Below are 20,989 nucleotides of genomic sequence, written 5' to 3'. Positions count from 1 at the left end.
CCCTCTCCCTACCCCACCCGGAGCATGTGGTTGTGACGGACGCGTCCCTCCTGGGCTGGGGAGGCCACATGGGAGAGGCGGCGATCAGGGGCCTCTGGTCTCCGGCGGAGTCCCGGCTCCATATCAACCTTTTGGAGCTGCGGGCGATTCGTCTAGCACTGAAGGCATTCCTCCCCTCTGTCCGGGGGAGTGTAGTGCAGGTGTTCACGGACAACACCACCTCCATGTGGTACTGCAACAAACAAGGCGGGGTGGGGTCGTGGACCCTATGCCAGGAGGCTCTGCGCCTCTGGCAGTGGCTGGAACATCAGGGCGTGACCCTGGTGGTTCAACACCTGGCAGGCTCTCTGAATGCCAGGGCGGACGAACTCAGCCGTCGGTGCATGATGGATCACGAATGGCGTCTGAACTCGGACGTGGCGCAAGGCCTCTCAGCACTGGGGAGAGCCTTGGTTAGATCTATTCACCACCGAAGAGAACGCGCAATGTCATCAGTTCTGCCCGTTGGAATTTCCAAGGCGGCACTCGCTCCGAGACGCTTTTCGTCGCGAGTGGAGTTGCGGTCTATTGTACGCCTTTCTGCCTATACCACTTCTGCCCAGAGTGCTGAAGAAGATCAGGCGCGACCGGGCCCAGGTTATCCTTGTGGCTCCGGACTGGGCATGAAGATACTGGTATCCCAAGCTACTCAGCTTGTCAGTCGATCCCCTGATTCGTCTGCCTCTTCGGGAGGACCTTCTGTCGCAGGAGCAGGGGACTGTCCTGCACCCGAACCTGTCCAGTCTCCACCTACAAGCTTGGAGATTGAGCGGCGGCAGTTGAGGCCATTTGACTTGCCTCCCGAAGTCTGTGATATCATTCTGGCAGCCAGGCGTCCCTCCACAAAGTCGGTATACGCCTGCAGGTGGAACAGATTTGTGGCATGGTGCACAGCAAAGGCTGTGGATCCTCTCTCTGCACCCCTTTCTGAAGTTCTACTCTTCTTTCTTTCCCTTGCCCAGCAGGGCTCTGCTCTGGGCACTCTTAAGGGGTACCTTTCTGCTCTTTCCGCCTTCTTACGGCTACCTGATCAGCCTTCCTTATTCAAGTCCCCCATTGTAAATAAATTTCTGAAGGGCATCACACACAGGTTCCCTCCTGTTCCCTTCGTGATTCCCCAGTGGGACTTGAATCTTGTACTCACTTATCTAATGTGTGCTCCCTTTGAGCCGCTCCATAACTGTCCTCTCCGTCTTCTTACCCTGAAGACTGCTTTCCTGGTTGCCATCACCTCTGCCAGGAGAGTGAGTAAGCTCCAGGCTCTTTCTTCTACTCCACCTTTCCTATCTGTTCATCCGGACAAGGTTGTGTTGCGGACAAGACCTACCTTTCTGCCCAAGGTTGTCACGGCCTTCCACATCGGGCAGTCCATTACCTTGCCCACTTTCTTTCCGCCTCCGCATCCCTCGCAAGAGGAAGCGAGGCTCCACTGTCTGGACCCAAAACGTGCGCTCTCTTATTACCTAGATCGCACACGTCAGTTCCGGGTGGATGACCAACTCTTTGTTAGTTACGTAGGCGCGAAGAAGGGAAAGGCGGTACACAAGAGGACCATTTCGCGGTGGATCATCTTGTGTATTCAGGCATGTTACTCCATGGCCAAAAAGGAGCCCCCTGCTGGATTGCAGGCTCATTCCACTCGAGCCACGGCAACACCAACTGCTTTGGGCCGAGGAGTCCCCTTACAGGACATTTGCCAGGCAGCTACGTGGGCCTCGCTGCACACGTTCGCAAGACACTACTGCCTGGACAGTCAAGTACGGAAGGATGGCTTCTTTGGCCGTTCCGTCCTCAAGGACTTTCTGGTGTGATTATTGGTTCGCAGACCCACCACCGGGGTTGGTATTGCTGGGGTATCTATTCTAAGGTAAGGAATCTATCACTAACGTGTCTCTTTCAGATTCACAAGTTACTACTTGTGTAACAATATATCTGTAAGAGACATTAGTTAGTGATAGATTCCTTACCGACCCACCCATCCTCCCCGTTCTGAGAACCAATATCTAGGGTTACGGTCATCCCCTTCAGGACCCTAGTTTTATGGCACCAGTGTTGGTTCTATCATGGCTCTGCGTATCTGGCGCAGAAAAGCTGTGTATCAGAACTGGCGTCAGCGCGTATGGGCGGCGTCTAAGTACTCCGATAACGTCTTTCCGGCGCCGACGTTGCCGACGACGGACGCGGAGCCGCAGACGACGCCTACCGACGCGCAGAGGTATTGCTACGCAAAAATTTCCGGATCCAGTCTGACGCCTGGGGATATTCTAAGGTAAGGAATCTATCACTAACTAATGTCTCTTACAGATATATTGTTACACAAGTAGTAACTTGTGCTTATCAGCCGAACTATTTAACCAGAATAAACGCTCATCCTTTGGATTAATTGCAATATTGACCTCTCCACCATTATATAGTACCCAGAGAATAAGAGATACCCCAAGAGCTGACATTAGTTTTCCCTTACTGCTCCAGGATAAACCCCAGACTCCCAAAAATGGTGGTACAGATGATACTCTGGTGGTAGACTTAGATCCTACTATAGATATAACTCTGGATCTGCCATCTCTATTAAGATTGCCCAACCCGACTGTGGGACATAAAGCGAAAAAAGCAGAAAAACCTAATAAAAGACCAATAAATAGGCACCCATGTAACCCAGAAAAGAAAGAGAGTGGGAAATGCAGATAGGGGAAGGAGCACAAAAATAAGTAAAATAGGAAGATCTAATCCTATAGTTCAGCCTACCAATAAATAGGCAGGTGATCCACTCCCATTGCAAACTCCCGTATTGGACAAGAATGGCCCAGTAGAAAAGATTTTTGAAACTCAGCTCCTTAGTCACTTAACGAAGAATATAGAACAGTTAGTTAGATCCGTATTATTACCCCTGATAGAGCGTCTAAGAAGGATGAGCGAACAACTTAATTCCCTAGCGGAGGTAACCACAGCAAACACACACCTATTAAAAAATGTAACGCCATCTTATCTAAATAAGGCTATTAAAGATAAACATCCTAGTATTAATCTGTACCCTGAGGCTGCCGCTACGGATAGAACCAACACTGGTAAGGGTCCAGAATCACCGATTGTAATTCCACCGGCGGTGGTCGGCCCCCTGCCTAGTGTCAGTAACCCGGGCAGGAGCAGCGAGAAGCTGCCCCAGAATATACGGGGGAGGTCGCTTACTTTAACTGACCGAGACATTCCACCACTTAAATCAACTAAGGACCATAATAATGCTCAGCAGCATCCCTCAGATACCATCGTTAAATCCATGTTATGCCACATCGACTTACCACCGGAAGCCACCCTGTATGTTACAGTCCTTACAGGGGTACCTGAACTAGCAACGTGGAGGAAAGAGAGCTACAGTGAGCTAAAGAATAAAGTAATTTTCTGGCTCACCCAAAATAGGCCAATCCCCCCAACCTAGACGGCGTTATTATACATGTTCGGAGATTGGAGTGGTTGGGTTCGAGACCAAAAGATACCAAGGGGGATGTAATCGTCGTTAATTTCAGAGCCCGGAGGGTGGTGAGACACATTGCTGAATGGTTTTTGGTAGACGGAGGTAGCAGAATAATGACTCGTACGTTGACTTACTTCTATCCTGTGTCACAGCTGCTGCCCCGGAACAGGGGGCCCACCCTCATAAACCCAAAATACCCAGCTCACTTCTCCCTGCTGTCTGATCCAACTCATCGGGGTCCCCATCATGCTGTCCGGGGTCAATTAGATAGGTCAAGATCAAACCTAGAATATGGGAATCCCCATTATCCATATACCCCGTACTGGAAAATCCCCCAGGTAAATCTGACTTTCAAGTACCTGTATGACAGAGCTCATCTCTAAACCTAGATATCCAAGCACCCGTAGGATAGAACATATACCTAAACCTAGCCAACGATTGGTCAATTTGCCACCAGAACATGTCAGGGGAGGGCCACGTGGGGAGGTTTGTATCAGGCGGGGTGAGTATACTAAGGAGCAGGACATTAATATGGATATGCATGAGGTGGGGAATTGTGCCCTGGATATACGGAATGCCTCCACTGTACAAAAGCAGCCATTTACAAGGGGTGATACTAATGTTGAGACTGAAGTTCTAAAAAACTTGTATACACCTGTATGCTCTGTTAATGGTAATAATATAATCGACCATCAATTAGTGCACCCAGGCAGTAATGATGTAACAATTGGTGGGGACCGACAGATGGACGTAGGAGCAAATATCCCAGAGCCACTTCCTTTAAATGTGATATTGACCAGACATGCACCAGGGGATCTAAAAATACTCTCATGGAACATAAATGGTATCTGAAAGAAACACGTTAGTGTTAGATTCCTTACCTTAGAATATCCCCAGGCGTCAGTCTGGATCCGGAAACTTTTGCGTAGCAGTACCCCTGCGCGTCGGTAGGCGTCGTCTGCAGGCGTCCCCTGCGGCTCCGCGTCCGTCGTCGGCGTCGTGCGCCGTGATGACGTCGCTGGAGTATATAGACGCCGCCTCCGCGCGCTGACGTCAGTTCTTCTTTTTTCCGCGCCAGTGGACGCAGATCTGAAGAGCAGTACTCCGGTCTTTGACCAAGTTTTTCGAAGTTAATTACTCACTTGTGCCTGATAGGATGCCTGGGTTCAAGCACTGTGATGACTGTGAGCGCACGATGTCGGTCACAGACCATCACCGCCTCTGTCTCCGGTGTCTGGGCCCCGACCACGACGTGGACTCCTGCGTCGACTGCCGGGCCCTCACCAACAAGGCTAGGCGGGAGCGGTCCCGCAAGCTACTGGAGCTCCGGGTGTCGGCCCCACGTCGGGACCGGGAGCGGTCCCGGTCCGGCCGGAGGTCGAGAGAGCGTTCGAGGGAACGATCGCGGAGCCGCGCCGAGCGTTCCGGAAGTCGACACCACTCGTCAGGCTCGTCAGGTAGGAAGCATAAGAAGTCGGGGCGTCGTCATCGTACCCCCGACTCCCCCCGACGCTCGCGCGATGCGGCCGGGGGCTCGGGTGACCCCAACCCCGCGGCTCCGCGAGAGTCGCCGGCGCGGCCTGCCTCATACCCTCCGGTCCCTGGGCATGGTGCGACGCCTGAGGAGATCGAGGCGTTCCTCATGGCCATGAGGGCGCTCGGTTCTCCGACGGGGCCTACGGTGCCTTCGGGCCCAGTGCTACCGTCTGGGGGTCATGGCGGTTCGGGTGTCCCTGCCTCGGCGCCGTCGGGTGCTCCGGCCCCGGCGCCGCCGACGGCTCCGACCCCGGCGCCGCAAGGGCCTTCGGGATCGGCGCCGGCTGGTCTTCCGGCCTCACCGGCGCCGTTGCCATCGGGGTTACCCCCGACGCCGCCCCCGCGCGACGCCGGTTCTCCGGTGCCGGCTCCGGCCGGCTCCGGGGTTCCGGCGCCGGCTCCGGGCGGCGCCGTCCCCTTACCTTCCCCGACGCCGGACGCGGCGCCGGACGGGCGTCGCTCGACGCCGGTCCCGGCGCCGATGGGCCCCATGAACCCCGAGGAGCCGGTCTACATCGTTGACTCCGAATACGGAGGTGATGAAGAGTTCGGTGAAGGTTGGGAGGGGTCCGAGGACCCTCTGTCACGCGAGTGCCAGTATGACCCGGACTGGACAGGTGACTTGGGGGATGCCAGTGGTCTGGACGACTCTCCTAACCCTGGTTTGATCTCTCCTCCTACCGTGGCATCGGTGGAGGGAGCTGCATATTCTGTGGTGCTGATGAGGGCTGCCAAGGCCTTACACCTTGAGCTCCCCGTCGCGGCCGTGAGGCCTAACATCCTCACCGAGGTCTTCAGACCGCAGTCATGCCCACAGGAGCCACTGCTGCCGTTTAATGAAGCCTTGTCAGACGTTCTGTTGGGCACTTGGTCCAGGCCCGCTTCAGGTCCGCCTGTTGATCGGAACGTGGCCAGGCGCCACCGTCCTTGTCCGGACGACCCCAAGTTCCTGTCTACCCACCCCACTCCTGAGAGTCTGGTGATCCAGGCCTCGACCTCCCAGTCCGCATTCCCGTCGGCCCCGCCCGACCGGGAATCCAAGAGGTATGACCAATTTGGCAAAAAGGTCTTCTCGTCCATTAGTTTGGGCCTGCGGTCTTGCAACACCGCCTGCCTCTTGGGCCGCTACACCCACTCTGTGTGGGATACGGTCGCGGAACTGCTGCCAGAATGCCCCATGGAGGTGCGGGCAAAACTCGGTCAGGCTGTGGCTGAGGGCCGAGATGCAGCGAAATATTCGATACGGTGTGGTCTTGATACGACCGACTCGCTGGGCAGAGCTATGTCAACGACAGTGGCGATTCGTCGCCACGCCTGGTTGAGATCCGCCAATTTTTCGGCAGACGTCCAAAATACACTGATGGACATGCCGTTCGATGGCTGTCACCTCTTCGGTGACAAGGCGGACCACGCGCTGGAACGCTTCAAGGACTCCAGGGTCACGGCCAAGTCCTTGGGTCTCTCGACCCAGCGTCAGCAAACGGGTTCGTTTCGTCCCTTTCGTGGCCAAGGAAGGGGCGCCCCCACACGTGCTGCCAGCCACGCGCCGCAACAATCCTTTCAACGCGGTGGCGGCCGTGGAAACCGCCGTGGCGGCGGTCGGGGACAATGGCGGGGTCAGACCACACCTTCCCCCGCAGCATCTACCCCAAAATCCTCCTAGTCCGTGCTTTCGGCCCCATGTGACGCCAGTGGGTGGCAGGGTTCGCCATCACCACGCTCACTGGCGCACGATCACTTCGGACAGGTGGGTGCTGCAAATCGTCCGAAGGGGCTACTCCCTCCCCTTCGAGACCTCTCCTCCAGCCATGCCACCGCAGAACCACCGTGTGTCGGGGGACCACTTGACACTTCTGCAGGAGGAAGTTACGGCCCTCTTGGCCAAGGGGGCCATCGAGCGCGTTCCTGGGCCAGAAGTAGGACGTGGTTGTTATTCCCACTACTTTCTGGTGCCCAAGAAGGACAAGGGGGGCCTACGTCCTATCTTGGATCTAAGGAACGTCAACGGCTTCCTCCGGAAGGAGAAGTTCAAGATGTTGACGTTAGCTCAGGTCTTGGCTGCCCTAGACCCACAAGACTGGATGGTAGCGTTGGACTTGCAGGACGCCTATTTTCACATCCCCGTCCTGCCGGCCCACCGGCGTTACCTGCGGTTCACGGTAGGCCAGGAGCATTTTCGGTTTATCGTGCTTCCCTTCGGCCTTACCAGCGCCCCACGGGTGTTCACAAAGGTGATGGCGGTGGTCGCAGCCCATCTGCGCAGGTTGGGGGTTTCAGTCTTCCCCTACCTAGACGACTGGTTGTTGAAGGCGGGCTCGCCCCAGACAGTCGTCCACCACCTTCAGATGACGACAGACCTCTTGCACGACCTGGGGTTCTCCATCAATGTGCCGAAATCACACCTGTGTCCCTCTCAAAAGCTCCTTTTCATCGGAGCGGTTCTGGACTCGGCGCAGTTTCGGGTTTATCCTCCGGAACGGCGGGTTCGGGATATTCAGGCTTTGATTCCCATCTTTCAGCCGCTATCCCGGGTTTCGGTCAGGTTGACGCTGCGGCTGCTGGGACTGATGGCTTCCTGCATCCTTCTGGTGCATCACGCTCGGTGGCGGATGCGGGCTCTGCAGTGGGACCTGAAGTTTCAGTGGGCCCAGCATCAGGGCAACTTGTCCGACCACGTCTTGATCTCGGAGGGCACTGCGAGACAACTGCAGTGGTGGCTTACGGACCGCGATTGGGTCAGGGGCAAGTCCCTCTCCCTTCCCCAACCGGAGCACGTTGTCGTGACGGACGCGTCCCTCCAGGGCTGGGGTGGCCACTTGGGAGAGGCAGAGATCAGAGGCATCTGGTCTCCGGCGGAGTCCCGGCTCCATATCAACCTGTTGGAGCTGCGGGCGATTCGTCTGGCACTGAAGGCATTCCTCCCCTTTGTCAACGGGAGTGTGGTGCAGGTGTTCACCGACAACACCACCGCCATGTGGTACTGCAACAAACAGGGCGGTGTGGGGTCGTGGACCCTTTGCCAGGAGGCTCTGCGCCTCTGGCAATGGCTGGAACGTCAGGACGTGACTCTGACGGTTCAACACCTGGCAGGTTCTCTGAACGCCAGGGCGGACGAACTCAGCCGTCTGTGCTCGATGGATCACGAATGGCGTCTGAACTCGGACGTGGCGCAAGGCATCTTTCTGCGATGGGGAGAGCCTTGGTTAGATCTATTCGCCACCGAAGAGAACGCGCAATGTCATCAGTTCTGCGCGTTGGAGTTTCCAAGACGGCACTCGCACGGCGACGCCTTTCGGCGCGAGTGGAGTTGCGGTCTGTTATACGCCTTTCCGCCTATACCACTTCTGCCCAGAGTGCTGAAGAAGATCAGGCGCGACCGGGCCCAAGTTATCCTTGTGGCTCCGGACTGGGCTCGAAGATACTGGTATCCCGAGCTACTCAGCATGTCAGTCGGTCCCCCGATCCGCCTGCCCCTTCAGGAGGACCTTCTGTCGCAGCAGCAGGGGACGGTCCTCCACCCGAACCTGTCCAGTCTCCACCTCCATGCTTGGAGATTGAGCGGCGGCAGTTGAGGCCATTTGACTTGCCTCCTGAAGTCTGTGATGTTATTCTGGCAGCCAGGCGTCCCTCCACTAAGTCGGTATACGCCTGTCGGTGGAACAGATTTGTGGCATGGTGCACAGCAAAGGCTGTGGATCCTCTTTCTGCCCCTCTTTCGGAGGTTCTTCTGTTTCTTCTTTCTCTTGCCCAGCAGGGCTCTGCTCTGGGCACTATCAAGGGCTACCTTTCTGCCCTTTCAGCCTTTTTAAGGCTTCCTGATCAGCCTTCTTTGTTCAAATCCCCGATTGTAACTCGATTCTTGAAAGGCATCACTCACATGTTTCCACCTGTTCCGTTTGTGATGCCTCGGTGGGATTTGAACCTGGTTCTGACCTTTCTAATGTGTGCTCCCTTTGAGCCCCTTCATTCTTGTCCTCTCCGTCTCCTGACTTTAAAGACGGCTTTCCTGGTTGCCATCACCTCTGCCAGGAGGGTGAGTGAGCTCCAGGCTCTTTCTGTCCAACCTCCTTTCCTGTCCATTCATCCTGATAAGGTGGTTCTGAGGACTAGACCTTCTTTCCTGCCCAAGGTTGTTTCGGCCTTTCACATCGGGCAGTCCATCACCCTCCCTTCCTTCTTCCCGCCTCCGCATCCTTCAAAGGATGAAGAGCGGCTCCATCGTCTGGACCCAAAACGTGCGCTTTCATTTTACATGGATCGCACACGCCAGTTCCGGGTGGATGACCAACTGTTTGTTGGCTACGTGGGTGCGAAGAAGGGACGGGCGGTCTGTAAACGAACCATCTCTCGATGGGTCGTCCTCTGCATCAAAGCGTGCTACTCTTTGGCTCGGAAGGAGCCTCCTGTTGGGCTGAGGGCCCATTCCACTCGGGCCACGGCGGCTACCACTGCCCTGGGCCGGGGAGTCCCCTTGCAGGACATTTGCCAAGCGGCTACGTGGGCCTCGCTGCACACCTTTGCGAGGCACTACTGCCTGGACAGTCAAGTCCGGAGGGATGGCTTCTTTGGCCGTTCTGTCCTCCAGGACTTTCTGGTGTAGTTGTATTGGTTCGCAGACCCACCACCGGGGTTGGTATTGCTGGGGTATGTATTCTAAGGTAAGGAATCTAACACTAACGTGTTTCTTTCAGATGAACAAGTTACTTACCTTCGGTAACGATATATCTGTAAGAAACATTAGTTAGTGTTAGATTCCTTACCGATCCCACCCATCCTCCCCGTTCTGCGAACTGATACCTAGGGTTAAGGACATCCCTTTCAGGGCCCTAGTTTTACATGGCACCAGTGTTGGTTCTCTCATGGCTCTGCGTCTCCTGGCGCGGAAATGCTGTGTGCAAAGAACTGACGCCAGCGCGCGGAGGCGGCGTCTATATACTCCAGCGACGTCATCACGGCGCACGACGCCGACGACGGACGCGGAGCCGCAGGGGACGCCTGCAGACGACGCCTACCGACGCGCAGGGGTACTGCTACGCAAAAGTTTCCGGATCCAGACTGACGCCTGGGGATATTCTAAGGTAAGGAATCTAACACTAACTAATGTTTCTTACAGATATATCGTTACCGAAGGTAAGTAACTTGTTCATTAGTACTAAGGTTTCGAACGGTGTATGGCTAGATTTTGTCAATCGACATGTATGTAACTGTGAACCCCGGTTAAAGCTTAATACAGCCTCAGCTCCACAAAATGGATGCTGCCACCACAGACACAAGTCTGACCTCCTGCTGCTGGGAGTCCTTCCAGCGAGGAGAGGTTGGACAAAGGGTTTCCTGTCAGGGGCGGTGCTAGCACCATCCCAGACAGGGTTTTGTGTATCCCAGGTAGGCAGGGCTGAGAGGAAGGTGGCTGCAAGTGGCACCCCGGTGCTCACTGTGCATATGCCGGCTTGAACCAGTTCCAGGGGCACACCAGCCCCTGAGTTGGGGAAAGTCCGGACAAGGGAGAGGGGTGTAACCACCCCCCTCCTGGTCCCACCCATGGGCAGGACCTAGTCGCGTGCCAGACCCTTTCTTTAGTATAAAGGTAGGAGCGGGCCCCCTTCCCAAATTAGATAATCTTGAATCTTGAACTACTTTCCACGAAAGGAACTCTTGAACATTTCTGAAGACTCTCCCTTGTGGCTAAGGAGTAGCCACCCTGCATCAGCGTGCACCATCAAAGCGCTTGCGGTTTGCTGTAAGTCCATCCTCCGGATCAAGACTGCCCAGCTCGACGAGACCCGGATTCCCTGGCACCTCTGACCTCTACCTACATCATCAGCCCAGCTGAGATTCGTGGGTGTGACGAGACCTGAAGGGACTGGCCATCTTCAAAACTGCACGACGCTTATCCAACACTACCGCCGAGGGATCCTCAAGTGAGTGCTTTGGGGTTTGAGAAGCCCTAACCCTGAGCAGCTCCAGCACTGAAGTCCAGCCCCCCAGCATCCACGAGATCTGCGTGGGGCCCTTCTGCTCTTTGCTGCTCACCGCGTTGTCCGGTCACTTGCCTGCTGGCTAGTAGCCCTCCTGACGAGGAACCACAACGATTACACCGCTGGTCTGGTTGCTCCAGACTGGCCCTTGCTCCCCTCCAACAGAGGAGCACCCCGGACCCTCCTGGTCTACTCCAGACGCCATCTTGAGTCCACCGCGTGGGCTTGCCTTTGCCAAGGTTTGTTGCCCCAATCCTAGGTCCAGCATCGCCGACAGCAGACACCTTCGTGGGACAGCTCGCACCTCCATCCTGGTCGCCGACAACGCCTCCTGGTCCGAGAGACTGCAGAGCCCAGCGTCGCCCACTCACCTGGTCGAGGTGACTTCATCCGGTGCCATCCTGGTGCCCACCTAATCACTGGCTAGTGATTAAGAACTGAGTCCCCTCTGCTTTCAGGTTGTCTCCATCACCGATCCAGGCTTGGATCACATCGAACTTCATCACTGGTCGCCTGCCAGCAACTTCTTTCAGGCTCCATAGACTGTAACGAGGATTCCCGACGTCTTTTGAACCCTATGCAGCCGCAGCCCCTGGGCTAGGTAACCTGAACATTTCGGTGCTCCAACATAGGTTCACTATCTAAGTGTCCAGATCCTTTTGCGTTTTCAGCCTAACTAGTCGGATTTGTCCGATAACTGTAACTTTACGAAATCTAGCATCCATAGACTTAGTCCCGCATCCCGCGTGAGAGTGCACACTCTGCACCCGATCTCCCTAGGCCTCCTGCTCCTAACCTGAAGGTTCAGTAGTGTAGTCCTAACGATCCTGAAGCCTCTGGATCTTGTTACTTACCTGCTAGTATTTCGCATTCCACTTTTGTAGTATATGGTTTTTCGTGCCCCTCGGGCATTTGTGTAAATTGTGCAACTTAAAGTATTTTCGTAAGAGTTTTGTTGTGTGCTTAGCTCCCTGACTCATAAAGAGTTCAGGGTTGACTTGTTATAAATAAATATCCTTTTATTTTCATAACTTGTGTGGTGTCCTTTCACTTGGTGTTCAAGGGGTATATGTGATGGTATAATAGCTGGCTTAACACGCCCTCTAGAGTTTAGCCTAAAGACTGCTCTTGTCCATGCTACTAGGATAGCTGGTCTATAAGGTTGACTTACAACCAATCATCAATAAGGGTCGTTTGGTATGATACAAAGTAATCACTAGAATAGTGAGCACTATATATCAGGCCAACTTCTCACAGTACAAGTGTTCTGTTCACAGTCAACACCACCGTCATGTGGTACTGCAAGAAACACGGCGGGTGGGTTTGTGGACCCTTTGTCAAGAGGCCCTTCATCTCTGAACTTAGCTGGAATAGCAGGACATATCCCTGTTGGTTCAAAACCTGGTTAGTTCTCTGAACGCCAGAGCGGGCAAACGCACATGAAGATACCTGGCGTCTGCATCCGGAGGTGGCGCAAGGTCTCTTTCAGAGTTGGGGAGAGCCTGGGTTAGTTTTGCCTCCGCTGATAACGCGCAGTGTCAGCAGTTCTACGCGCTGGTGTTTCCAAGGCTCCACTTGCTCAGATGCTTTTCATCTCGAGTGGAGCTCAGGCCTCCTGTACGCCTTTCCACCAATACCACTCCTGTTTAGAGCGCTCAAGAAGATCAGGAGCGACCGGGGCCTAGTCATTCTTGTGTCTCCGGACTGGGCAAGGAGAGTCTGATATCCGGAGCTTCTCCAATTGAACATCGATCCTCCATCAGGCTGCCCCTTTGGGAGGATCTTCTGTCGCAGCATCAGGGGAGGGCCCTCCACCGGAACGTGTCCACTCTATGCCTTCTTGCGTGTAGATTGAGCGGCGTCAGTTGACAGTATTCAGTCCTCCCAAAGTCTGTGATGTGAATTTGGCAGCCAGACGTCCCTCTACCAAGGCTGTGTACGCCTCCCTAAATTTGTAAAATATTGTACAGAATGGTCTATTGCTCCTCTTTCTGCTTCACTCTGTCAGGTCCTTCTCTTTAGTTTGACCCTTGCCCAGCAGTGCTCTGCTCTGGGCACTCTCAAAGGGCACCTTTCGGCCTTGTCCGCCTTCTTGAGGCTGCCAGATCAACCCTTTTTATTTAAATTCCCTATTGTAAACCGGTTTCTTGAGGGACTTGTGCATATGTTCCCACCTGCCCCATTCATCATGCCTCAGTGGGACCTTAATTTGGTTCTCACCCTCCTGATATGTGCTGTGTTTGAACCTCTGCACAACTACCCCCTTTCGATTAAAACAGTGTTTTCAGTGGCATTAACTTCTGCCAGGCGTGTAGGCGAATTTGCAGGCTCTGTCATCCAAGCCTCCGTACCTGACCTCCTTTCCTGATAAGTTGGTGCTTCATACTAGGGCCTCTTTCTTACCGAAAGTTGTAACACCATTCACATGGGGCAATCAGTCACCTTGCACCCCTCTAAAGAGGAGGAGTAACTCCACTGTCTGGACCCAAAAAGTGCATGGTCTTTCTGCCTTCACCACACTAAAGAGTTCTGGGTGGATGACCAACTCTTCGTGGGATACGTTGGATCAAAGAAATATTGTGTGGTGTGGAAGAGGACTCTTGTGATATCATCCTCTTCATCAAAAATTTGCAATGCCCTGGCCAAGAAACAGCCCCCTGAATGCTTAAGTGCTCATTCCACCATAGCTAAGGCTGCAACCACAGCATTGCAACGTGTGTTCCAGTCCTTGACATTTGTCTGGCAGCAACGTTGGCATCACTGCACACATATTCACTAAACACTACTGCTGTCCAGTCCACAGAGGGGGCCTTTTTGGCCACTCTGTCTAGCAGGACTTCCTGGTCTAAACTTGTCTGCCCTCCCTCCTTCGGGGATGGTATTACTTAGGTAAGAAATCTGCAGCTGGATGTCTCTATCAGATGGACAAGTTACTTACCTTCTGTAACGCCTTATCTGGTAGAGACATAATCTAGCCGCACACTCCTTACTGATCCGCTCATCCTTCCCACACTGCGGACAGGTTTTTAGGGTCAGGGCTGATCCATTTCAGGGTCCTAGATGTAAACACACCACTGTCGGTGCACTTCGCTGCTCTGTACTCCTGGCGTGGAAAGTCTTGTAAAGTACCTGAGATCAGTGCGCCGAGGTGGCACCTATATAGGTGACACAGATGTCATTTCTGGTGTGGACGACGCCACACGGAGCCAACAGACGCCACCTACCGGTGCACAAGGGTATTGCTCGACCAAAAGTTTCCAGATCTAGCCTGATGCCTGGAATATTCAGAGATATGGAATCTGGCGCTAGATTATGTCTCTACCAGATAAGTAACTTGTCCTTTAGTGTTCATTTTTTTACTGGATCATGGTTCATTATTCAAGTTGCAAAGGTTGCTTTGTTTTTAAAAGGGCTTAAGAGTAAGTCCCCCCAGGTCCTTTCATTCATTACAAAATGGGGTCTAAACTTGCATATCTAATAGGTCCTTTGTTTGAGCCTGTGCGAGCCAGCTTTTTGACTTTTTTCTTTTTTTAAGGAATGTAACATTTCGAGTGGCTAAAGCTGGTGCCAAACTAATAAATAAACTTAAAGACGTTCATCTTCATTTGCAATGGGCAAAGTGGTTATTCAAGTAAAGCCTTCCTCCATATACAGATTGCTACTGAATTTCACCTTTCTCAGGTGATTTTGTTAACTAATTTCTTTCCCCACTTCATCTAAAAAGGAGGTAAGATTGCACAAACCAGGTTCTAGGAGGCCCCCCTGGGCATCATACAGACAGAATTCTGTCCCATTGGATCAATGACAATATCTTTGTTGTGTTTCACTGCAGTACGTTGGGAACCACAGTCCAAAAGCAAACCATTTTAGAATGGCTTTCATTAAACTTGAAACACTGTTCTTAAATGGCAGGGGTGTTACCTCCAGAAAGGTTCCATGTTCTTTTTTCAAGAACATTGGTTGGTGCATTTGCCTTCTTAGGAGGGGTCTCGAGTCCGAGTGCAGCATCTAGTCCTGGGTCGAGGAAAGAATTTGAGGACTCTAGAACTTAAAGTACAGCAAGGAAGAAGTCAATAGCACCCTTGAAATCTGAAACTGATTATAGTGATCCCCATTTAGGCCAAGGCTAGTTTGCTGCTCTTCACCTTATTGCCTGTGCCTCAAGCTATTAGAGTTGATGAAAAAGTACAGTTTTGACGCAAGGTGATCGAATATATTTTGATTTGCAGAAATTAAAGCAGCCCACGTCAGAAACTAACACCGGTTCCAGCTGTACTTAAAAAGTTTTTACCTTTCACTTTATTTTAGAATAAAAATAATTATAGAGGATTCCCTTACCTGTTTTAACCCACACACCACATCTACATCTTACCAGGCCCCTCACACCCACGACACCTATAGGCAGGGAACAAAAGATCTACGATAAAGAGCTCCTTTCTGATTGCCCGTCGAGCATTGCAGCACCGGCTCGATGAGGTGCAGACCCATATGATGAAGCATGACACCTAGCTTGCTGGGTGTGTGAGGGTCCTAGTTCCGAAAGGTGGTATTCCCCACCTCACCACCACTCTGAGTACTCACCAGGTGGCCAACTTGCCACCCAGGAACACGTACTTCTTTTGTCTCCTAGTTCTACCCAGGACAAGTACGGTGGACCTTTACCAAGCCCTCATTGTCCCCCTTGTTGTTTACTATATTCTATTAGAAGTTCCTTTCTCATTGCCAAAGTTTACAGGTTGGCTCTGTGAACTTTGTGCAACCAGAATTAACATCTGGGATCTGAAGGACCATGCAGTGTTTGCATGCCACAAGTCAGTATAGCCACACGCTGGGTTGCTTGTGTGTTGCACACTTCAACATTAAATGGGTTTGAAGATGCAGTTTGCATTCCTGTCCAATGGGTAAAATGTTCTTGAAAATAAAATAATGATCTATCAATGCTAAAACCTTTATCGTTCATTCTGTTATCAGAACTGTGCTAATAAAACAAGCAATAATTGTTATGCATTTGCTGAACAGGTATATCTTATTCTTGTTGAAGATCAAGGATTATGTGGGTCTATACCTTGTTTGAATCTAACATGTTTTAACTTTTCTCTTCCAGTATGTTGTGGTTAGCAGTAAAAAGATTTTATTCTATAACGATGAGCAGGAGAAGGAACAGTCAAATCCTTCTATGGTACTTGACATAGAGTAAGTAGTACTATTTCTGAATCACAATGCCTATGCTGAGAATTGAAGTTTTGGTATTTATCAAAGATAGCTTCCTAACTGGATGTTTTAGCTTTCCTCATTTCCTAGAGCAGTGATTTGTAGAATACTCTGTTAATTTTAAGGTTTGCTACCTGTTTTGTCATATGTTTTTGATATTTACAAGTGAGCATCATTTGGCGAAACATTTTTTTCACTGCTATAAGGCGTAAGGTAGCTTTCAGCTAGCATATGTCCTCACATAAGAGTATGTTTGTGAATGCCAGGTCATAGACATGAGTATGTAGATTTTGACCTTCTGGTCATCAAGACAATGAGTGATTTATCAATTTGTGAACGCTTACTGTAATCAATACTGCTTCCCGCAGCTTCCTTATCGGTCAGGCATGCTAAATAACTCATGAACCATCTGAATTTCAGTAAAGAGTGAAATATCCCTCATCAAGCAGCATTTTTCAGTCATTAACAGCTATCTCTAGGTCATTACTAGGTCCTCAAGCTTTAAGCCTAACACTTAAACTCTTCCTCTTCCACATAATAATAATCCTGATGTTACCTAATCCTACTCAGAAGTCATCGAAATGTTGCCACTTGCATAGTGATTTGCTGCACACTAGCTAGATCTACACACTATAAAAACTATCTGCACCATCGTTTTTTGGCAAGATCATTGCATTATTTGCATGGCTCTAGCCATCCATGCAAATAATGCAGAGAGAGGAGCAGCTAGACAGTACCAAAGAAACGTAAGCATGATGCCCATTTAAGAGCTAAGTTTTCAACTGTGTTTTTGTTTTGTTTTTATGGTCTGGCCTAATGACAGCTTCTGACGGATACTTCTAAACTTAGATTCCTGACCTTTAGAATATTCCCTAGGTGTCAAACTGGATCCAGAAACATAAAAGCAGTACTCATGTGTGCCGATGGTGGCATTGTGCGGCTCCACCACAATCTCATTCCACCCTGAAAGTGACAGTCGCATATAAGCACTGTAGGAGAGTAGGGTCTGCAATCCTATGGTCACCCCAGAGTTTTGCTTTTTGCTTCACTGGTTTACGACTTTCCCTGGCTGTGGGCCTGCTAATCAGACCCACAGCCTAGCTGTTCTCTCTCTAAATTGACATCTATGTACTTTAGGTGCATTTACCAATTGGTATTGGGTCACTCTTGTAAGTCCTTGTATAGTGAACCATAGGTAACCAGGGCATAAGTGAACCCAAGGCCTACCAGGGGCTGCAGCATGTATTATGCCACCCCTGGCTGGCCATCCAAATCTGACACAACTGGCTGATCAATCAGCTGGGGCAAGGTGGTGTAATCACCCTTTGCTTAAGATATAGTATACCTATATCTCTAAACCCTAAAATGGACACATATTCTCCTATAAGTCACTCCTATGGCAGGCCTTAACAATCCTGGAGGCAGAGTGCTTGGAATTATGTGAGATAGTGCTCTGGCATGATCTGAGCCTGTCTGCAGCTTTCGGAACCAAGTCCTTTAGCTGGTTCCATGGTCACACTATACCATATATTCTTAAGTGCATTATAATCCTCGCTGTTATTGCTAACTTTGGCATAGCATTATCAAAACATGTCGAGTAAGGTGTCATACGAATTGGAATACTACCCCCTCGCCAATTCTGGCGACGGGGTTAGCATTCCACCCTTTTAAAGGGACACGACATGTATGTAACTGTGAACCCTGGTTAAAGTTAACTCGAGCCTCAGCATCACAAAATGGATGCTACCACCTCAGACACAAGTCTGACCTCCTGCTGCTGGAAGTCCTTCCAGCGAGGGAGGCCTGTACAAAGGGTTTCCTGCCTTGGGAGGTGCTAGCACTGTAGGAGGGTAGATACCTGACTATGGTTACCCCCAACTTTTTGCCTGGTGTTTTGCTGGTTTTTCGACTTAGTTGACCTGGGACCCTGCTATTCAGGGCCCCAGGCCTACTGCTCTCTCTCTAAAATGGATTCCATGTACCTTAGGTACATATCTAATTGGTACTGGGCCACCTTATCAGACCCTGTAACTCAGGGCATAGGTGTACCCAGGGCCTACCAGGGGCTGCAGCATGTATTATGCCACCCCTGGCTGGCCATCTAAATCTGACACAACTGGCTGCATGACAGCTGGGGCAAAGTGGTGTAATCACCCTTTGCTGTAGATATAGTATACCTATATCTAACCCTAAAATAGAAACATGTATTCCTATCAGTCACTCCTATGGCAGGCCTTAACAATCCTGAAGGCAGAGTGCTTGGAATTATGTGAGCTGAGCCTGTCTGCAGCTTGCGGAACCAAGTCCTAATAGCTGTTCTATGATAACGCGTACCATATACTCTTAAGTGCATTATAATCCTCGCGGTTATTTGCTATCTTTGGTATCGCTTTATCAAAACATGTCGAGTAAGGTGTCATACGAATTGGAATACTAATCCCTCGCCAATTCTGGCGACGGGGTTAGCATTCCACCCTTCTAGAGGGACACGACATGTGTGTAACTGTGAACCCCGGTTAAAGGTAACTCGAGCCTCAGCATCACAAAATGGGTGCTGCCACCACAGACACAAGTCTGACCTCCTGCTGCTGGGAGTCCTTCCAGCGAGGAGAGCTTGGACAAAGGGTTTCCTCTCAGGGGCGGTGCTAGCACCATCCCAGACAGGGTTTTGTGTATCCTAGGTAGGCAGGGCTGAATAGGAAGGTGACTGCAAGTGGCACCCCGGTGCTCACTGTGCATCTGCCAGTTTGAACAGGTTCCAGGGGCACACCAGCCCCTGAGCTGGGGAAAGTCCGGCATGGGAGAGGGGTGTAACCCCCCCCCCTTCCTGGTCCCACCCATGGGCAGGACCTAGTCCCTTACCAGCCCCTTTCTTTAGTATAAAGGTGGGAGCGGGGACCCTTCCAAATTAGATCATCTTTGAATCCTGAAACTACTTTCTACGAAAGGAACTCTCGACTTCTTCTCAAGATTTCTCCCTTGTGACTAAGGAGTAGTCACCCTGCACCCGCAGGCACCATCCAAGCATTGCGGTCTGCTGTAAGTCTCTCCTCCGGATCAAGACTGCCCAGCTCGACGAGAACCGGCTTCCCTGGCACCTCTGACCTCAACCTGCATCATCAGCCCAGCTGCGATTCGTGGGTGTGACGAGACCTCGAGGGACTGGCCATCTTCAGGACTGCACGACGCTTGCCCAGCACGACCGCCGAGGGATCCTCAAGTGAGTGCTTTGGGGTTCGAGAAGCCCTAACCCTGAGCAGCTCCAGCACTGAAGTTCAGCCTCCCAGCATCCACGAGATCTACGTGGGGCCCTTCTGCTCTTTGCTGCTCACCGCGTTCTCCGGCTACTTGCCTGCTGGCTTGTAGCCCTCATGACGATGCACCACGACGACAACACCGCTGGTCTGGTTGCTCCAGACTGGCCCTTGCTCCCATCCAACAGAGGAGCACCCCGGACCCTCCTGGTCCACTCCAGACGCCATTTTGAGTCCACCGCGTGGGCTTGCATTTGCCAAGACTTGTTGCCCCAATCCTGGGTCCAGCAACGTCGACAGCAGATACCATCGTGGGACAGCTCGCACCTCCATCCTGGTCGCCGACAACGCCTCCTGGTCCGTGAGACTGCAGAGTCCAGCATCGCCCACTCACCTGGTCGAGGTGACTTCATCCGGTGCCATCCTGGTGCCCATCTAATCACTGGCTAGTGATTCAGAACTTGGTCCCCTCTGCTTACAGGTGTCTTCCATCTTCGATCCAGGCTTGGATCACTTCGAACTTCATCACTGGTCGCCTGCCAGCAACTTCTTCTTTCAGGCTCCATAGACTGCAACGAGGATTCCCGACGTCTTTTCAGACCTATGCATCCGCAGCCCCTGGGCTAGGTAAACTCAGCATTTCGGTGCTCCAGCATAGCTTAACTATCCAAAGGTCCAGATCCTTTTTCGTTTCAGCTCTACCTAGTCGGATTCGTACGATAACACTAACTTTACGAAATCTAGCATCCATAGACTTTGTCCCGCATCCCGCGTGAGAGTGCACACTCTGCACCCGATCTCCCTAGGCCTCCTGCTCGTAATCTGAAGGTTCAGTAGTCAAGTCCTAGCGATCCTAAAGCCTATTAGAGTAGTACTTACCTGCTAGTAATTTCGCATTCCACTTTTAGAGTATATGGTTTTTCGTGCCCCTCAGGCATTTGTGTAAATTGTGCGACTTTCAGTATTTTCTTAAGAGCTTTGTATTGTGCTTAGCGCCCTGTCCTCAATAAAGAGTCCAGGGCTGTTGTGTTCTAAATAAATATACTTTATTTTCATAACAACTTGTGTGGTGTCCTTTAACTTGGTGTTCAAGGGGTATATGTGATGGTATAACAGCTGGCTTAACACGCCCTCTAGAGTTTAGCCTAAAGACTGCTCTTGTCCATGCTACTAGGATAGCTGGTCTAACGGTTGACTTACAACCAATCATCAATAAGGGTCGTTTGGAATGATACACAGTGATCACTAGAATAGTGATCACTACATATCAGGCCAACTTCTCACAAGCACCACCCCAGACAGGATTTTGTGTATTGGGTAGGACAGGCCTGAAAGGAATGAGACATGCCTGGGGCACACAAGGTGCCCTGTACATACACCGGTTCAAACCAGTTGCTGGGGCACTCCAGCCCCAGCTCTGGCGCGAAACCAGACAAAGGATAGGGGTGTAACCACCCCCCTTCCTGGTCCCACCCATAGGAGGGACCTAGTGATAGTACAGCCCC

General features: G+C 51.7%; 1 protein-coding gene across 1 annotated transcript in view; it reads left to right on the top strand.

The window, feature by feature from the left end:
- The window catches only part of ROCK1 (Rho associated coiled-coil containing protein kinase 1), a 2,273,505-nt gene that overhangs the window by 1,984,042 nt on the left and 268,474 nt on the right, over positions 1-20,989 (top strand). Inside the window, exon 29 of the mRNA XM_086965620.1 lies at positions 16,124-16,212. Coding sequence (XP_086821746.1) covers positions 16,124-16,212 — 89 coding nt within the window. The remainder of the gene's footprint in view (positions 1-16,123; positions 16,213-20,989) is intronic.

Source organism: Lissotriton vulgaris, chromosome 4_1 (assembly GCF_964263255.1).
Source record: "Lissotriton vulgaris chromosome 4_1, aLisVul1.2, whole genome shotgun sequence".
Classification (NCBI taxonomy): Eukaryota; Metazoa; Chordata; class Amphibia; order Caudata; family Salamandridae; genus Lissotriton; species Lissotriton vulgaris.
The sequence above is the reverse complement of the archived record's forward strand: the minus strand, read 5'-3'. Positions and strand labels throughout refer to the sequence as shown.